The sequence below is a fragment of the Carassius auratus genome, unplaced genomic scaffold (assembly GCF_003368295.1).
Source record: "Carassius auratus strain Wakin unplaced genomic scaffold, ASM336829v1 scaf_tig00023221, whole genome shotgun sequence".
NCBI classification, from domain to species: domain Eukaryota; kingdom Metazoa; phylum Chordata; class Actinopteri; order Cypriniformes; family Cyprinidae; genus Carassius; species Carassius auratus.
Genome location: NW_020525249.1, coordinates 251,958 through 269,866, shown reverse-complemented (window position 1 = coordinate 269,866; position 17,909 = coordinate 251,958). Strand labels below are relative to the sequence as shown.

Here is a 17,909-nt window from a genome sequence, read left to right as displayed (position 1 = left end):
TCCTTTGGGCCTTTCCATAAGCATGATGGGAAGACAAGTAGATAGTCTTATTTCATTTCTTTGTTACAGCATTTGTCAGGTTTAGGGTTGATCCTGTTACCCAAGTTATTGAAAATATTGAAAATTATTAAATAAATATTCATTTAATGCAAAATATAAGACATGTTTTATATATTTATGCTTAAAATACAACCCGGTTGGCCAACATTTCTAAAAATGTTTAATGTTGTTTTGTTAAGTTATTCTAAGAAATTCTCAAATATTTTATTTAATTTATTGGAAATATACATTATAATATTTATATTATTCAGTTGTATTAATTTATTTGAGCTAAATTTGCAACCCTTTTGCTCTAATAAGGTTATATGTTGAAACAACCTGCTTCTTTGTCAGGTCTTTTTTTTTTCTAATCATTCATTTGATTTGATTTGCAAAATTAGGTATGAGTGAAACATTCTGCTCTCTTTGTATACCAACCTGGTTGATTTAGCATTTCACAATATTTGATTGCAAGATAATATAAGACAATGTTCGATCTTTATAATGAATTACGATAATGAATTAAGAATTAAGTGAGCAGTGTGCAGTGACAGAGCACAGTTGTAACTCACACTCATGGCATTGTGCCAATCAGGCAATCTAGTGTTTTCTAAAGCAGCTGACCGCTCAGAGTGGCATGATTGCAGAACAAACGTGGATGTCTGGAAACATGCCCCATTCACTCTACACCTATTTTATTTAGAGACTAACACAAGTTATTACTGATACCGATTATTTTTGTCCAGATTGAATATGCAATATCTTTCATTCTTTAAAAAAAGAATAAATAAATAAAATAAGAAAATTTGTGGGACTGTCTGTGAAATCCAGGCTAAAATCTCAAAATATAATTATGAGATAACAAACATCAAAGTTTGATTTCAACCATTAATTTCACTGTGATTTCAGTCTTTGACATGGCCTTACTGAGTGAGTATTAAAGATATCAAGGTTACATTTTCACAGAAAATTATTTACATGATGATGATTTTATGAAAAACAGTCAATCTCTCTCTCTCTCTCTCTCTCTCTCTCTCTCTCACACACACACACACACACACACACACACACACAAAAAAACAGAGTCACAATTTTCTTTTAAATACAAAATATTACCTACTAAAAATTACCAAATTTAAACATACCTACAGTGGGTATTGATTTGGGCAACACCTACTGTGGGAATCTAGCATGGAAAGGTGGAAATCATCGCCAATGACCAGGGGAACAGGACAACCTCCAGATTTCTTGCTTTCACAGACACCAAAGTCCGATCGGAGATGCCGCCAAGAACCAAGTAGCCATGAACCCCAACAAACACAGTGTTCGGTAAGGCAGCTCATAATTTGCCAAAACATGATACATTGATATCACATTGACACTTGTTGATGCTACTGTTCCCCATAAGATGGCAGTGCGGTTAATATAAATATAAAACTAAAAACGAGATATACTGTACATACTGTAAAGTCTTTGTTAGCAGCGACCAACAGCAGTTTGTTGTTATTGTTGTCATCTTATTGGTTCAAAAGATACCAAGCGCCTGATTGGTTGGCGGTTTGACGACCCAGTGGTTCAGTCTGACATGAAGCACTGGCCCTTTAAGGTAATCAATGATGGTAGTGAACCCAAGGTGGAAGTGGAGAACAAAGGCAAGATAAAGACCTTCTACCCTGAAGAGGTTTCCTCTATGGTCCTCACTAAGATGAAGGAGATATATGTGGCTTACCTGGGCAAGGGGAATAAAACTAAGCAAAAGCACTCTAGATAAGCACTTTTAAATCTTTTACATTTAGTTTTAGGACCCTTCCAAGCCCATTTGTTTCACATATGCATTCATGCATGCCGGGAAAAGGTGGCAAAGCTAAAGAGAGCACATCTTCCTTGAGATCACATCATTATTAACTTGATTATTAACAAAATGTGTTGTGTTTGCATTCAGAATCAACAATTTGTGACTTCTGGAATAGTGGAAAATATTGTGTACTCTGTTTATTTAGTAACATCCTTTGTTTTGAAATGGTACATATTTTTATACTTCCGTATTTTGTTTGTACAACATGTGAAGCCTTCCCATGAACTTTGAAACACTGCAAACCGAGGAGAGTTGTGCATGATTTATAATGGATATAAAGCCTTTATCACATACTGTAGTAGGAAATGTCAAACCAAAACAGAGAGACACGCATACTGTGGTAAACAGTAACATTTCTCTGCAGCACAAAGTCAGAGTTCTGCAAACACCGCTTCACACATCTTATCTTATTTAATTGACGCCTGCAGTTAAAGTGGTTTTGAAAAATTCATTACAGATAATATCTGATTCTGCAGCACGCATTCCATGTTTTCAATATCTAGTACATACTGAAGTTTGTTTTGTGCATGTGCAGAATTATACCCTCACTTTGTAGGAGAGATATTTGGAGATAACGCTGGTTACAGGAAGTATGTGAACTTGATTGCAATCGTTAGTGTCAGCAAGGCTCTTTTTCATTTAACTGTGCTGCTTCCAATTTTGCTAAAAATGTTCCTCAATGTGTGTATTGTTACTTTATGAGCAAAACTAATTTTGAACAAAGAACAGTAATAAGACTCTTTCATTAATCCGTTTAATCCCAAATGTCAAAAAATATATATGTCCAAATGATTTGTCAAGTGTGTGAAAAATGGGGTTGTATGTTCGGTCACTATTGTGACCATCAACATGTTTACTCATTCTGTGACCACACTCATCAAAACTAAATGTATGTGAATGCATATATTAATACTAGACACCCTAAAGATCATGTGTACCAAAAATCATTGTCATATATTTATGTTAACATACTTTACTAGCCTTTAGTTTTGGAGCTTTGATGCAGCCATCATCTTCTCATTGTGCAAACAGGAAATAAGCTGCTCTGGTCATGTGACAATATGCACTATTCATGTGAAACTGCACATATTTAAATGAGACCCTTTTATTTTTTTCCATATTTGCAGGAAGTGCACTAAAACATCAGTCAGTATGTTTTTTTTTTCAAGCTGCATAAATGAGGTAATATCTGATGGTAGTAAACTTGCTTAACTGGCTTGTAATGATTGTTGCATCTAGTTGTTGCTGTCCAGCATCTTCAACTGAACTTTTAGCACAGTAAGTTTAAAGGGTTAGTAGAGTTAAACTGCTGCTTTATGGTCACAATTCACTACAGGTTGGTGGTGAGCGCAATGTCCTCCTCTTTGATTTGGGAGATGGGACCTTTGACGTGTCCATTCTAACAATTGAGGATGGTCAAGGCTACTGCCGATGACACCCATCTGGGTGGTGAAGACTTCAACAACCAAAATGGTCAACCACTTCATTGCAAAGTTCGAGTGCAAGTTGAAGAAAGACATAACTGACAATAAACGTGCAGTCTGTTGCCCGCGGACAGCATGTGAGCATGTCAAGCACACCCTGTCCTCCAGTACACAAGCCAGCATTGAGATTGACTCTCTGTATGAAGGTGCTGACTTCTACACCTCCATCACCAGAGTGCGGAGGAGCTCAATGCCAACCGTTTCCGTGGTACACTGGAGCCAGTGGAAAAGTCTATGCGGGATGCCAAGATGGACAAGACACAGATCCAGGGGCGGAGCGGGGGGGTGGCTAATGGGGCTTAAGCCCCGAATGTTTTGTCAAAAGCCCCGAATCTTTTAGCTTTTTTAAAATAACTTCAACTTTGTTTCATTTCCTCTCAGTCTCTCAGACTGGAGCGGCAAAAAAAAAGAAACAAAAGCTCTATTACTGTGCGTTGTGGCGGACGGTAAAGCATCACGCATCACTTCGCTTGTTTGCCAACTGCTGATAAAAACTAACGAAGAAGAATATAAATCATCTTCTTCGTCGTTGTCATTAGGGGCTGGTGGGCTTTTTATTTCACCGCCGTCGCAGCGAGCTCACTGACTAACCGCCTGAAATTAACATTATGGACATAACAATTTTTTTTAAAAGGAACTCGTAACAGCAAACCTCACCGGCCAGAGAGAGATTCAAAAGCAATATATCCCAATGTATCAAATGCTAAGTTATTTCAGGGCATGTTTTACAACTGTTCTCGGCACATTAGTGGGATAAGAAGATAGATTAATTGAGAAATATAGCTGGAGAACAATTAAATACAAAATAGTTTGTAGGCTCTACTGGGTGAATATTTTTTTTTTTTTCTGAGTAACCATCATTTTCCCAGATAGTGTATAGATTTTTAGGCATTCTGTTATCTCAAACAGCCTGAAAAATAGTGCATTTAGCTGACATAAATGGGGGGAAAAAATCTCCCCTGCGGAGTACACCCCTGCAGCCCCCTAGGTTTGGGCTAAGCCCCGAATGTTTACATCTTCTGGCTCCGCCCCTGCACAGATCCATGACTTTGTGCTGGTTGGTGGCTCCACTCGCATTCCCAAAATCCAAAAGCTGCTTCTGGACTTCAGCCGAGATCTTAACAAAAGCATCAACCCTAACTCTAGATGGATTATTAATTACTTTTGCTTTATGATATGGGGAAGTTGTGGCCCAATGGTTAGAGATTCGGACTCATAATCCGAAGGTTGTGGGTTCGAGGCTCGTACCAGCAGAGATTGTAGGTGGGTGGAGTGAATTTACAGTGCTCACTCCCAGCTTCAATAGCATGACTGAGGTACCCTTGAGCAAGGTAGGAAGTAAATGAGCTAGGTCAGAAGGAAAATCACTGCCAAGAACACTGTGGAGTCCCTGGCCTTTAACATGAAGAGCATTGTGGAGGATGACAAGCTGAAGGACAAGATCAGGGTAGAGGACAAAAATAAAAATATTATTGACAAATGCAATGAGGTCATAACCTGGCTGGACAGGAACCAGGTAGCTAACAATTGTAAATTGCATGCCAATCTATAGATTACATTTGTTCACAGAATTAAGACTATCCCTTTCAGTTATGATTATGTCACTGATGGAACTTTATTTGATATTATATCCTGAACAAGTCAAACCCGTTTAGGTAGCTACACAAAGGTTTCACCCAGTAACAAAGAGATAATTGAGACAGTGTTTTTTTTTTTTAAACCTGTTCCTGGAGGCACACCAACAGAACACATTTGGCATATCTCTTTTATCTGATGCATCAATTTCTGTTGAGTTTCTTTTAATGAGCTGAGTTGAATCAGATGTGTTTGATTAAGAAAAGTAAAAAAAAAAATATGTACTGTTGCTGTGGCTCTAGGAAAAGGGTTGAGAAATACTGTAAGCAATGAGCCACCTCACAGAACAAAGAGCATCTTCCAAGACGTTTCTTCTTACAGTATGTCTTGTACCCCAGACAACAGACAAGGATGAGCATGAACACCAACAGAAGGAGCTGGATAAAGTGTGCAACCCATCATCATCACCAGGCTCTATCAGGGTGCTGGTGGCATGCCGAGTGGGATGCCTGGGGGATTTCCTGGAGGGGTAGGAAGTAGATCCTCCTCTGGTCCTACCGTTGAGGAGTTGGACTAATCTTGACAACCATAACTTCTATGTTCAGACAGACAAACCAATGCAAAATTTGATTTACGTCAACTTGCTGCATCTCAAACAGGTTTCTTAACAACTCACATTGGTCAGATATGCCGGATAAGACCAATTTCTAGCTTGTGACCAAAGCAATATGGCACTTACAAAAAACAAACAACAAAAAAAACAGCATTAGCATATTAACTTATCTAAGCATCACGTTTCTAAACCTGTAATTCCATCTGTAAGCTATTTACCTATTTAATGGTTACAAGGTTATAATTACAACAAAATTAATAGCTGAGGTGAGGCATGGTAACTTGTTCAGTTAGCTGTTATACTCATTATTGATAATTATTCTACAGGGAGGGTAGTTTACACCTATGCTATACAGTTAGTTCATTCATTCATTCATTCATTCAGTGTTTCCTGTAAAACCCAATTAAAAAAGAAAGCATTTTTCAACATTCTCATTTATGCAACTGGATATGTTCATGGAGAAAGAAAGGTAGTTCATGGAGAAAGAAAAGAGTTTGTTTTCAGAAAGGTACCTTAGGTGATTTTTATTTTATTATTATTATTATTATTATTTTATTTTCTTTGGCTGACCCACCTATTCCAGTCAGTAGTATGAAGAAAAGAATAATTACATTTTTTTCCTCATATGACAAACACAGACATTCCTGAGCTCCTCCTAACCATATGGAAACACCTGAATTGCGAAATATAACAGGTGCTAGAGAGAATATAAAACAGGAGAGAGACCAAAAGGGAAGAACATCAGCATATCAGGTGCTTGTGTACAACATGATCTGGATCATTAGCTTCTTAGCTTTGGTGCCTTTCACTCTGGGTGAGTTTTTGTGAGGATAAAAAATTACAAATTTCAGACATCTATATATATGTATACTTTTCTAATTTGTTTCTGTATGAACTATGGTGATAGGATGTGGTGTGCGTCAACTGATGGTGGGTAACCCGGCAGGTGAAATTGCCAAAAGATCTCTTAGCATTAAGGATCAGCCAAGTGTTGTTGGGGGACATGATGCAGGTATTATTCGTGGAAATGATGCACACCCTTGGCCCTGGCAGGTCTCTATCCAGGTAGTGTTGTACGTTTTAATGACACAATATTTGTTTATGCTAGTGGATCCATTTCTCAAACTATCCTAGTGGTGGTGGGCCTCATTCTCTTCATAATGATGTACTTGTGAAATTCTTTATATATGATACAGACATCCAGAGGTGAGCACTTCTGTGGAGGTTCCCTGATCAGCACAAACTGGGTCCTCACTGCTGCTCACTGTTCAGTTCGGTAAGAACCCATCCATCCATCCATCCATTCAGGTGTTTTTACACAAATGATTTTAAGATTTTTATGCCTTTCCCTGTCACTGTCTTTCTAGGTCTGGATATCACTATGTGGTCCTTGGATTGTATGACCGAGGCTCTAATGAACTTGTTAAAGTCAAGAAAATTGCAAAGGTATCATCTTTAATGTGCATTTAAAACAAAGGTTCCAAGCTTTAAATTATACTCCTGTTAAAAAGGCTGCATTTCTTTGACAAATGTAAAAGCAGTAATATTGTTTTTTTTTTTTTTATTTGAATATACTTGTATGTAATTTATTTCTGTGATAAATCACTGATTTTCAACATCATTACACCAGTCTTCAATGTCACATGATCCTTCAGAAATCATTCTAATTTGCTGATTTGCACTTAAGAAACATTATTATCTTTGTGATCGTTTCTAAGTTAAATGTTTATATGTCTTTACTGTCACTTTTGATCAGTTAAATGCTGAATAAATGTTTAATTTTTTTCCTACATAGGTCATCACACATCCTAACTACAACAAACAGACTAATCACAACGATATCACACTACTGAAACTGTCCAGTGCAGTAGAGATGACTCCCCGTATCTCTCCTATATGTCTGCCTAGCTCCTTAACTAACATCCTTCCTGGGACTCCTTGTGTCACCACTGGTTGGGGCGTAACTGAAAATGACCGTAAGTCCTGTGTCAAATATAACAGAACATTTTCAGTTGTGCCTTTGTCTCCCGGATAACACACACACAGAAAAAAAAAAACAGCAGTTGGTCCTTGCTCAACCATTCAGATACATAATGTCTCATGTTATTCTTTTGCATTTAGCGGATCCTCGATTCCTGCAGCAGGCCACTCTGCCGATAGTGAGTCAGGCTCAGTGTAGGCAGTTCTGGGGTAAGAACACAATCACAGACGCCATGATCTGTGCTGGAGCCTCCGGAGCCTCATCTTGCCAGGTATATATAAAGACATATGCATGAACATATTTTACACATGAGCTATTAATTTAAAAAAAATCTAATTTAATTAAAATATGTGAAATAGCAGCTCACTGACAGTACAAAAGGGTCCAAACTTGACATGTTAATCACCGATGTCTGTGTGTGCACTGCAGGGTGATTCTGGTGGTCCTCTGATGTGTGAGAGTTCAGGTGTTTGGTACCAAGTGGGCATCGTGTCCTGGGGCCACAAATCCTGCAGCACTGACAGTCCAGTCGCATACACCCGGGTCTCTTACTTTCGGAAATGGATCGATGAAATCATTCGAATGAACTAAAGCACCAGCATGTCTCAGTTTTCCAGGATCTCCCGTGTCTGAACATTTAGTCATCTGTCAAGTGATCTAACTGTGTCTTCATAACACTGTTACACAGCTGCTTTGAAACTGGAAATACCTCAAGACATAATGCCAACAGAATTATTAAAAGCACTTAATAACTTTATATATCTACTATGTATTCATTTTAATTAACCATTGATTATGCTAAACTTATGAATGCATACATACTTATGGCTGAATAAATATTAAATGAAACATTCCTGGTATGCCTTGACTTTTTGTGACATTACACAAGCATATTAATTTGGGTTCAGTAGAAGAAATCAAACTACAGTTAAAGGCATCTGCAAACAAATGGTGCTGCTTGACCTTTGCAATTTGAAATGACTTGGTTGTTTTTGAGCAGATGTATTGCATCAGTTCCCTAATCCTGTGCTAGGTTTTACATTTAAATTATATAGTGTGCTTAACGGATTTCTCAGGAACAAATCCAGCTAAACCAGAAAAGTTTGTTAAGTCATGTCTGTTCTTGCAGTTCTGTACTTTGCCAATAATGTTTCAAAAGCTATACATCATACGATTGCATTGATTGAGAAAAGACATTTTACACTTGTCTACTAGTCTGTGTAGTCCTTGAGCATGATCATGGTTCCAATACAAAACCTGTGCAGACTATGAGCATTCCCAGGGTGTCAGCATTACACCTTGTAACTTATAAACATTTTCCCAGAAACCACAGGTGTTAGATATATTTTCATATTTTCATTGTCAACCACAAAAGATCCTGCACAATAATAATAATAATAATAATAATAATAATAAAAAAAAAAAATATATATATATATATATATATATATATATATATATATATATATATATATATATATATATATATATATATATATATATACATTTTTTAAATAATATTATTTAAAGCAATTTTTGTGTTAAATGTAAATTTATCAAGTAGACATTACAAATTGTAGCTTTAGAAATATTTCAATTGGTTCAGTATCAAATTGATTGCACATAAACATTTAGGCTACAAAGGCCTAACAGGCTACTGAACATAAAATAAGATAATTTGAGAAACATCTCTGTATTATTTGTTCTTACAATTAAAGTCATTGGTAACCTTAACAGCTTTGTTACCAACAAAATACCTTTTTTATGTTAGACAAAGAAAGTAGGCTAATGTATATAATATATATACTGTGTTGCTCAGAGATGCACAACAATTCTCTGCAAAACTGAGCAAAAACAAATAATATTGTGATTAAAATATAGCACAATATCAACTTCTCGTATTAACTGAACTAATGTATACATATTTCATAAATGCATTTATGGAGTTATTGATCTACATCGTATTTGTAAACAGTCAACTGTATAGACTGTAAGATAACATACAGTACAGGTTTGGGGGCGAGGCCAGTGCCTTAACTGCATTTAAATATTTTAATCATGTTATTTTTGAATAACTAATTAAGTTAACACATAAAGTGACAGCCCTACTATTTACAGGTGAAAGAATAACATCTCAGGTGCCTCATTGCTGAAACTAAATGCACTCAGTAAAAAAAAAAAAAATTAACATGTTTCAAAAAAGGTGGAAAGCTGAACTTTTCTTTTTCCTTTTTTTTTTTTTTTTAGTCGGCCCATACGTTTTTGTCAATATTTCAACATACATTTTTGTCACATGACTGTACTAAATAAGATATGAACGTTCCTGAGCTCTGGGATCTTGCCAGCTGCATGGAAGCACCTTGAAGAATTCCCAGGTTTATCAGATGATGAAGAGAATATAAAGCATGGGAGACACAGCAGCAGAACGTAAAAGTGCTTGTCTCCACAATGTTCTGGATCATCAGCTGTTTTGCTTTGGTGGCCTCCACTCTGGGTGAGTTTTTACAATATATATATATATATATATATATATATATATATATATATATATATATATATATATAACAAAATTTTGATATTATATATTCTTTAGACCAGCAGTTGCAGGTTGTTTATTATTATTATTATTATTATTATTATTATTATTATTATTATTATTATTATAAATATACTTCACTATTTATATTAAAACTATATATAGTTTAAATATAAATAGTAAAGCAAATGTATAATACACTACAATATAACAATAAAAAAACTAAAATAATAAACAGATTAATAACTTACTAATAACTCATAATTGTATGTTTTTGCATGTGTTTATTTTCCTCACCATAGGCTGTGGAGTGCCTGCCATTAAGCCAGTAATCAGCGGCTACAGCAAAATTGTTAATGGAGAGAATGCAGTGTCTGGTTCCTGGCCCTGGCAGGTCTCTCTCCAGGTAACTTTTACTAGTCATAATTACACTTTATAATATAATCTGAAATGCATGGTAAATTTAATATTAACAATGATTTACTCACCACACACAATGTTCTATCATTTATATTTGATAATGTATGAACCAGCAATCCAATGGCTTCCATTTTTGTGGAGGATCCCTGCTCAACCAGTACTGGGTGGTCACTGCTGCCCACTGCCGTGTCCAGTAAGAACCTCTGACTCTGTTTTCCTTTGTAAACATACCCTGCCTGATTCCTTTCCATGCTTCAATTTTCAACATTTCCTGTTTCTTCCTCCTATCCTAGGGCTGGATATCACTATGTTATTCTTGGAGAGCATGACCGCGGCTCCAGCGCCGAGTCGGTTCAAGTCAAAAGCATTGCCAAGGTATCAGCTTCAATGATATGAGTTGAGCATCCCTTTATTTTGAGTCACGGTCTGCTGATAACATTGCAGTGGTTCTATGATATCTATCGCAATACCTCTAGAGCCACAGGGTTTTGCCACAGTCAAAAATGTTGGTTGCTTACTACTCAGAACCAGACTGCATGACAAATGCTTGCGTCAAACAGACTCTTTTAGCAACTGCATCATGTCTTGCTCTTTTTTATTCCAGTTTGTAACTAGATTTCAATTGTTTCTGTAAATGTTTCTTAAGCGACATATCATTTAAGTCTATGAAAAACCCTAGTTTTTAGTTTATTTCTCTCTATTAATATTTATAAATATTAATAGTTGTTAATATTTGTATTCAGTAGTTGATCAAAAGTGACAGTAAGGATATTTATAATATTTCAGTTACAAATAAATTAATTATTTTGAATGTTCTATTCATTAACAAACCTAAAAGTATTAAGCAGCACAATTGTTTCTAATGCTGATAATAATTAGAGATGTTTTATGAGCAGCAAATCAGCATTATTATAATGATTTCTGAAGGATCATGTAACACTGAAGACTGAGTCATTTTAAAATATACTACAGCAGAACAGAAATTGTATTTTAAATGTTAATAATATTTCACTGTATTACTGTTTTGTGTTTTTACTGCATTTCTGATCAAATAAATGCAGTCTTGAGGATCATTAGAGATCTCTGTAAAAAAAACTTACCAAATGCAAACTTTTGAAAAGTAAGAACAAACCTACTGAACAGCTTCTCCTCACATTTTACAAATATAAACTTTTAATTGTCAAATTAAACAGACCATCTACTCTACTCTACATCTCAATCTATAAAGACATCTCATACAGTAAATCAATATTCCTCCCACTTCAGGCCATCACCCATCCTTACTACAACAGTAATACCTTCAACAATGACATCACCCTGCTGAAACTGTCCTCTCCAGCCCAGCTGACGTCCCGTGTCTCTCCTGTGTGTCTGGCTTCCTCCTCCACCAGCATCCCCTCTGGCACTCGCTGTGTCACCACTGGATGGGGCAAAACAGGATCTACCTGTAAATTTATAATTATCGTCACATTCAAATGACTTCTACAAGGACAAAAGTGGTTTGATTTTCTTCACTTTGCTTTGTTTTTACAGCAAGTCCTCGTATCCTGCAGCAGACCGCGCTGCCCCTATTGAGTCCTGCTCAGTGCAAGCAATACTGGGGCCAGAACAGAATCACAGATGCCATGATCTGCGCTGGAGCCTCCGGTGTCTCCTCTTGCCAGGTATATGAAGACAGAAGCCTAAATATGTGTATGCATATATAGAGTGCTTTAGTCCTGATGTGTCTACATGCTTGTCTGTCTACTACAGGGTGATTCTGGTGGTCCTCTGGTGTGTGAGAGCTCAGGTGTTTGGTATCAGGTGGGCATCGTGTCCTGGGGCACCAGCGACTGCAATGTTCGCACCCCAGCCGTCTACGCTCGCGTCTCTTACCTCCGCCAATGGATTGACCAGATTGTCGCCTCCAACTAGAGTTCTGACTCTCTGAACATAATACCAATAAAAGTACTTAAAAAACAAACACATTCCAAACATGATGCTCAATGAGTCAATCAATTCAAATAAAACTCTTTAAAGGTGCTATAGCCAATATACTGTGTGTTTGAGTTCATGTAAAAAAAAAAAATGTGGTTATGGTGATGTAAGACCGTTTCAGGGAACCATGACCACAACAAAATCTGTTTGTCAATAACAGAAAACAATATAAGGGTAATAGACGCCAAAAATAGCATTGAATAAATGAAAGAAAATGCACGCAACTGATAACCATATACATTACTCTTCAAAAGTTGGTTGGTGAGGTTTTCATGTGTTTGAAAGAAGTATTTTATGCTTATCAAGGCTACATTTATTTGATTTAAAAAAACTGTTATAACAGTAAAATTTGAAATAATATAATATTTTTATCATTATCAGTGTTGAAAACATTTGTGCTGCTTCATATTTTTGTGGATTTGAATCATTGTGCCAGGATTGGGGTTCAAGTTCTGATTTATTATCATGGTATCAGTACTAAAGTTATTATAACAAGTAGGCGTTTAACTTCTTTAATATTTTAGAAGTTACTGTCTGCCAACTAGGTTTCTGCCAACTGCTGTTTCATGATTTCTTAAGCTCTGAGACCACATGGCTGTGTGGAAAACATATGTCAGACTGAAAAGAGGAACTGACTTTAAAGACATACACATTTAAGTTGTTTTTCTCCAGACAAGTTCCCTTCTGATGAAGCAGTTTCACTCCCTTCAGATACAGCAAGACGCTTCATGCCAGGTTTGATGTTTGCTGTGACAAATAGGGAAGAACCAATCATATTTTACACCACTGCAGTCAGGCCTGGCATGATGCATATCAAAAGTTTGATACCTGTTCATCTGTAAGGAAGTCGGATGTCCGAGCTAGGAACGATGTCACACCACACAAATTGAACCATGTTCCAGTAGAGAAGCCAGAAAACCAAGACAGACACATCCATTGTTAGCACTACCAGTCGATTAAAAACACATAAAAAGCTGTATTTTGCACAGATAATGCCATAGTATTATGTGCACAAATAGAGGTTGGATTTATTGAGTTTATTGAGACACGGACAAACATTAGTGCTAATAAACAATGTACTACTACTGTTTCTCTTCTGCTGATACACTTATTGGAGTTGTTGAGATTCCTTCGAGATTCTGAGTCTGAACTCCGACTTGGGAGGGCATTCCAGTTAAAAGTCCCTTCTGGGAACTAGGAATTTCCAATTTCCAAGTACAAGTGGAATTCTACAAATTGATGTGTACCAATAATCAAGATGATCTGCTGAAGGTCAAACTGAGCATTAAGCACTGGGAAGAAAGGTGATTTCAGAAAACCTGAAATTGGACAAAAGAAAATGTAAAAAAGGTTGCCTGGCCTGCTTAGTCTTGATTTCTGCTCCAACTTTTAGGTAGTGCACTTTAGAAAAAGCTTAAAAAAAAAAAAAGTTAAACATGGACAAATCCAGCGATGAGGTTGTTGTGACCAACCTGCTGGGCAGTTTTATTTAACTCAGCTATTGTTTAAAAATTACTTTATGGCTGGTTTACAATGAACCCAAAATCAGACATATAATTACTACAGGCATCAGCAATAATCAAAAGGTGAATATTTATGAATAAGATATTTAATAAATGTTTATTATTTAGTTATTATTTATTAACCGTATTGATAAATGTTAATTTATTAAACAAATTAATAAATGATAATTTATTAAACAAATTAATAAATATTAATTTCCAACATATTTTGGGTTCATTTTAAACCAGCCATATACCATATTTTCCGGACTATAAGTCGCACTTTTTTTCATAGATTGGCTGGTTCTGCGACTTATAGTCAGGTGCGACTTATTTATCAAAATTAATTTGACATGAACCAAGAGAAATGAACCAAGAGAAAACATTACCTTCTCCAGCCACGAGAGGGCGCTCTATGCTGCTCAGTGCTCCTGTAGTCTACCACTGAGCAGCATAGAGCGCCCTCTCATGGCTGTAGACGGTAATGTTTTCTCTTGGTTCTTGCTTCTAAACGAATGCGACTTATGGTCCAGTGCGACTTATATATGCTTTTTTCCTCATCATGATGTATTTTTGGACTGATGCGACTGTATGGGTGGTTTGCCTACAGAGGTTCAGGCTGTAGGATAGCCAAAAGGACTAAAGAAACGTTATCAGCACGATGTTATAAAACTGTACATTTCTAGTCTATTACCACCCAATACCAACGACGGAAATAAGCGCAGTTACAATAGCTAAATATGTGGGAGAGCGTTGCTATTAAGTGACTATATTGTATTGCAATAGGTAGCACTTCAAAGTTAATATTGAGTCAAGACTAGTTAGCACATAATTAATGATTAAAATGGTTTAATAACAATATTTTGTTATGGTTACACTTGAATTGGTTACAAGATAGATGAAGGACGGTAAAACATATAGTTAATTGTACCCAACATGTATGTAAAATATTACCTGAGAAGGAAAGAGAGAGGGAGAAATAGAGGGAGAGAGCTCCAGTAAAGGAAAGATTCAGCAAAGAAAAGCCAGAAGAGAGAAAAAAGCCTTGAGCAACATTCACAGTCTTCTTTTATCCCTTCCTTGACCATGTGACTGAAACCCAAATGTGAGACATTCAACCTGACCAATCAGCAGACTACAGCTTCACCCATTGTGCAAAAGGTGTGACAATTAGCAGACCCCCGATATAAACACATGCTGGCCTACAGGCCTTGATTGATATCATCACTTTAATGTCATCAGGAATGCCAAATGGGCCCTTTGTTACTCAGGATAGTTTGGGACAGGAAAAACAGAAGTTTTTGATCATTTTTTGACCGTCTTTGATCATTTTGACCTTACACGACTTATACTCAGGTGCGACTTATAGTCCGGAAAATATTCTTTCTGCAACTGGTGTATTACTCCACCTGCCCATTTCTATAGCTAACTGATGGCTTGAACATCTGAACAAGAATAATGATCGTACCAGTTGCATGTTATACGCAGACGTAATGTAGCTCTCTTGTATTAACAAAGACTTGCATTGTGAGTATATGTTTAGTTTGTTATTTTCTAAAACTGATGCATACCGTATATATAAAAGAACAGATACTTTAAATGTGAAATTGAAACTGTCAGTAGGTGGCAGCAAGTCACTGTTAATAGGTGAGTCATTGCGAATAATTTAAACGGTTGATTCCCATGGGAAGAAGGGTGTGAACAGGCCTTTGAAAGAAAGAGCGCCAAATACTAAGAACTGCTGCATGACTGTAGGGGGAAAGGATGGCAGGCTTGGCTTTTCCTGATCGAGGTCGGCGGTAGAGGATTCCCTGCTCAGTCGGTGTGGAGAATGCTCACAGCCATTGGAATAACAGGGAAGGAGAGGAAGGCAGCAGCTCGCAGGATGGGGAAGGCAGCGGTAAGAGCGTCTTGCTGGTTATGGAGCGGGAGGGGAGTTGAGCTGGAAGCCAGGAGGGGAAGATGGGTAGTGACTTGGCCACCACTGCTGACCCACCATCAGAAAGGTGTTGCAGATAAGATTTGAAACACCCAATGAACGATGGGTACCGCCTGATGACATCAACCCCTCCTGGCCAAGACTACATTCACTTAAGGTTAATGAAAGGGAGAAGCATTTTCGGATGGATTTGTAATTCAGGAACATAACACTATAATGTTGTTCAGGGACACAAATTGGAATTATAAATTTGGTAGAAAAAAAACATCAGTCTTGCCGTGATGCTGATTAACTATATGAAATTAATATATATTTCTGCCCCCATATTATGAATTTTCTGATCATACTACTGTAAATGCATTTAAAAAACTAAATCATGCTGTGAAAGAACGTGCACTGGTCTAACCTTACTTCTTATTGCCTTAAACTTTGGCTAACTTGCATGGTAGCTAGGTAGCAAGATAAATTGACTATATTTGCCTTTTGTTTTTTGGATAATTAGCTGGAATTTCAAGGCACATGCAGCTTGGTCTTTTGTTAACCACTCACCTTCACAACAAGACAAACACAACTGGAAAGGGACATTTAAAAAGAGACAAAGTTACATATATTTATTTATTAAAAGAGAAAGAAAAAAGGAAGGTGCTAGAGCCCTCTTTGATGTCTATGCGTGCATGTGTCTAGCTGGTGTTTATGGTGTGGGGGATATTTTTTTGTCAGTCTATGCAGTTTTTCTTAGTTGATCAACCACAACATGCCCACAAAGTTCACAAAGTTCACATACAACCTCCTCAATCCACCCACGCGATTTTCATGTATGTAGAGGAGATCCTGTTTCCAGCTGATGATTGTTTGACCAAGTTGTAAGCATTCGCAATAAAAACCAAGATATAGAAAATAGGTAAGAGTCTTATCTGTACAGTATGGTTTAATATGGTTATTTTTATTATTATTAATAATAATAATAATAATATAGCAAAATTAATTACTCTTTTAGACACATTCAGTAACCTTTTTTTGTGACCTTAAATTTAGGTCAGTGTATAAAATCATATAAATGGTTATGGTAAAGACTAACCCTAAATTACTAAAATAGACACATAAATGATAACCATTGCCACAATTAAAAGAAATGCTGGGTTGTTTCAACCTAACTTTGGGTCAAATATGGACTAACCCAACCTTTGGGTAAAAAATTTGATGGTTGGGTTAGTCCATATTTGACCCAAAGTTGGATTAAAACAACCTACCATTTTCTAAAGTGCAGCTATGAGGTCACCGAGGTCTGGACCTCATGTAAAAATAACATTTGCTGTTTGGATGAATAATTGGCTGTTTAAAACTCCTCTTATGAGTGTCTGCATGTATAAGTAGGTTTAGACCGTTTGCAAGAATTTTTAGCGTCCATGATATAAAAATGATCGCTGAGAGACGCTGGCGGAGTGAACTGGGTTTGAGAGTTGTGAGGACGTGGGCACCAGATCCAGCTATTATAGGTGTCTTTGGATTTGTCTTTTCCACTTAATTTGGCAATTTATAAAGTTAATAAAGTGAGAATGTACAGTGTGGTTTAGCGATTAACTTTATCTTATTTTATTTACAAAAGTTTAACTAATGTCGGTTTATTTTATATATTTTTTGTTGTTGTTGTTTTTTTGGCAATATTTGGCAACACTGCATCACTTGCAAACTGACAGTAATCAAAAAAAAAAAAAAAAAAAACACACAGATAGATTATTGGTGACAGGATACCACATTTGGTAAGGCAGATGAAAAAAACAACAAGATATTATCTGTCAGAAACTTTATCAACGTTATCAAAAACAGCAGCATAACACTAGCAGCTACACAGATCAGTAGAACAAGTAGGTTACAGAAGGAAAGGAACTATGCAAAGACCAACCATGACGAAGTCTATGCTGTTTCATTTAGTATAGTAGTTACATTTTCACACAGTCACGCAAAAAAAAAAAAAAAAAAAAAAAAAC

At 36.5% G+C, this 17,909-nt stretch overlaps 2 protein-coding genes and 1 pseudogene across 2 annotated transcripts; all 3 read left to right on the top strand.

The window, feature by feature from the left end:
• Positions 1–1,186: 1,186 nt before the first annotated feature.
• LOC113077805 (heat shock cognate 71 kDa protein-like) lies at positions 1,187–5,637 on the top strand (annotated as a pseudogene).
• A 2,022-nt stretch (positions 5,638–7,659) lies between these two features.
• On the top strand, positions 7,660–8,138 carry LOC113077804 (chymotrypsin-like protease CTRL-1). Its single transcript, XM_026250070.1, has 2 exons — positions 7,660–7,818; positions 7,977–8,138. Exons 1-2 carry the CDS (start codon positions 7,660–7,662, stop codon positions 8,136–8,138), a joined length of 321 nt encoding a protein of 106 aa, XP_026105855.1.
• Positions 8,139–8,660: 522 nt separating this feature from the next.
• On the top strand, positions 8,661–12,516 carry LOC113077803 (chymotrypsin-like protease CTRL-1). The gene is made up of 8 exons (XM_026250069.1): positions 8,661–8,680; positions 9,941–10,041; positions 10,386–10,489; positions 10,617–10,696; positions 10,797–10,878; positions 11,770–11,950; positions 12,037–12,167; positions 12,256–12,516. The coding sequence occupies exons 1-8, from the start codon at positions 8,661–8,663 to the stop codon at positions 12,415–12,417; spliced, it is 861 nt and encodes a 286-aa protein (XP_026105854.1). The 3' UTR covers positions 12,418–12,516.
• Positions 12,517–17,909: the final 5,393 nt, after the last annotated feature.

Excerpts from the sequence above, each read along its gene's own strand:
- LOC113077804 (XM_026250070.1), top strand. The coding sequence starts at position 7,660 with ATGTCTCATGTTATTCTTTTGCATTTAGCGGATCCTCGATTCCTGCAG. Across the intron at positions 7,819-7,976 it reads CCGGAGCCTCATCTTGCCAG|GGTGATTCTGGTGGTCCTCT; the intron begins GTATATATAAAG and ends TGTGCACTGCAG.
- LOC113077803 (XM_026250069.1), top strand. The coding sequence starts at position 8,661 with ATGTCTGTTCTTGCAGTTCT. Across the intron at positions 10,490-10,616 it reads CCTGGCAGGTCTCTCTCCAG|CAATCCAATGGCTTCCATTT; the intron begins GTAACTTTTACT and ends TGTATGAACCAG. Across the intron at positions 10,697-10,796 it reads GCTGCCCACTGCCGTGTCCA|GGCTGGATATCACTATGTTA; the intron begins GTAAGAACCTCT and ends CTCCTATCCTAG.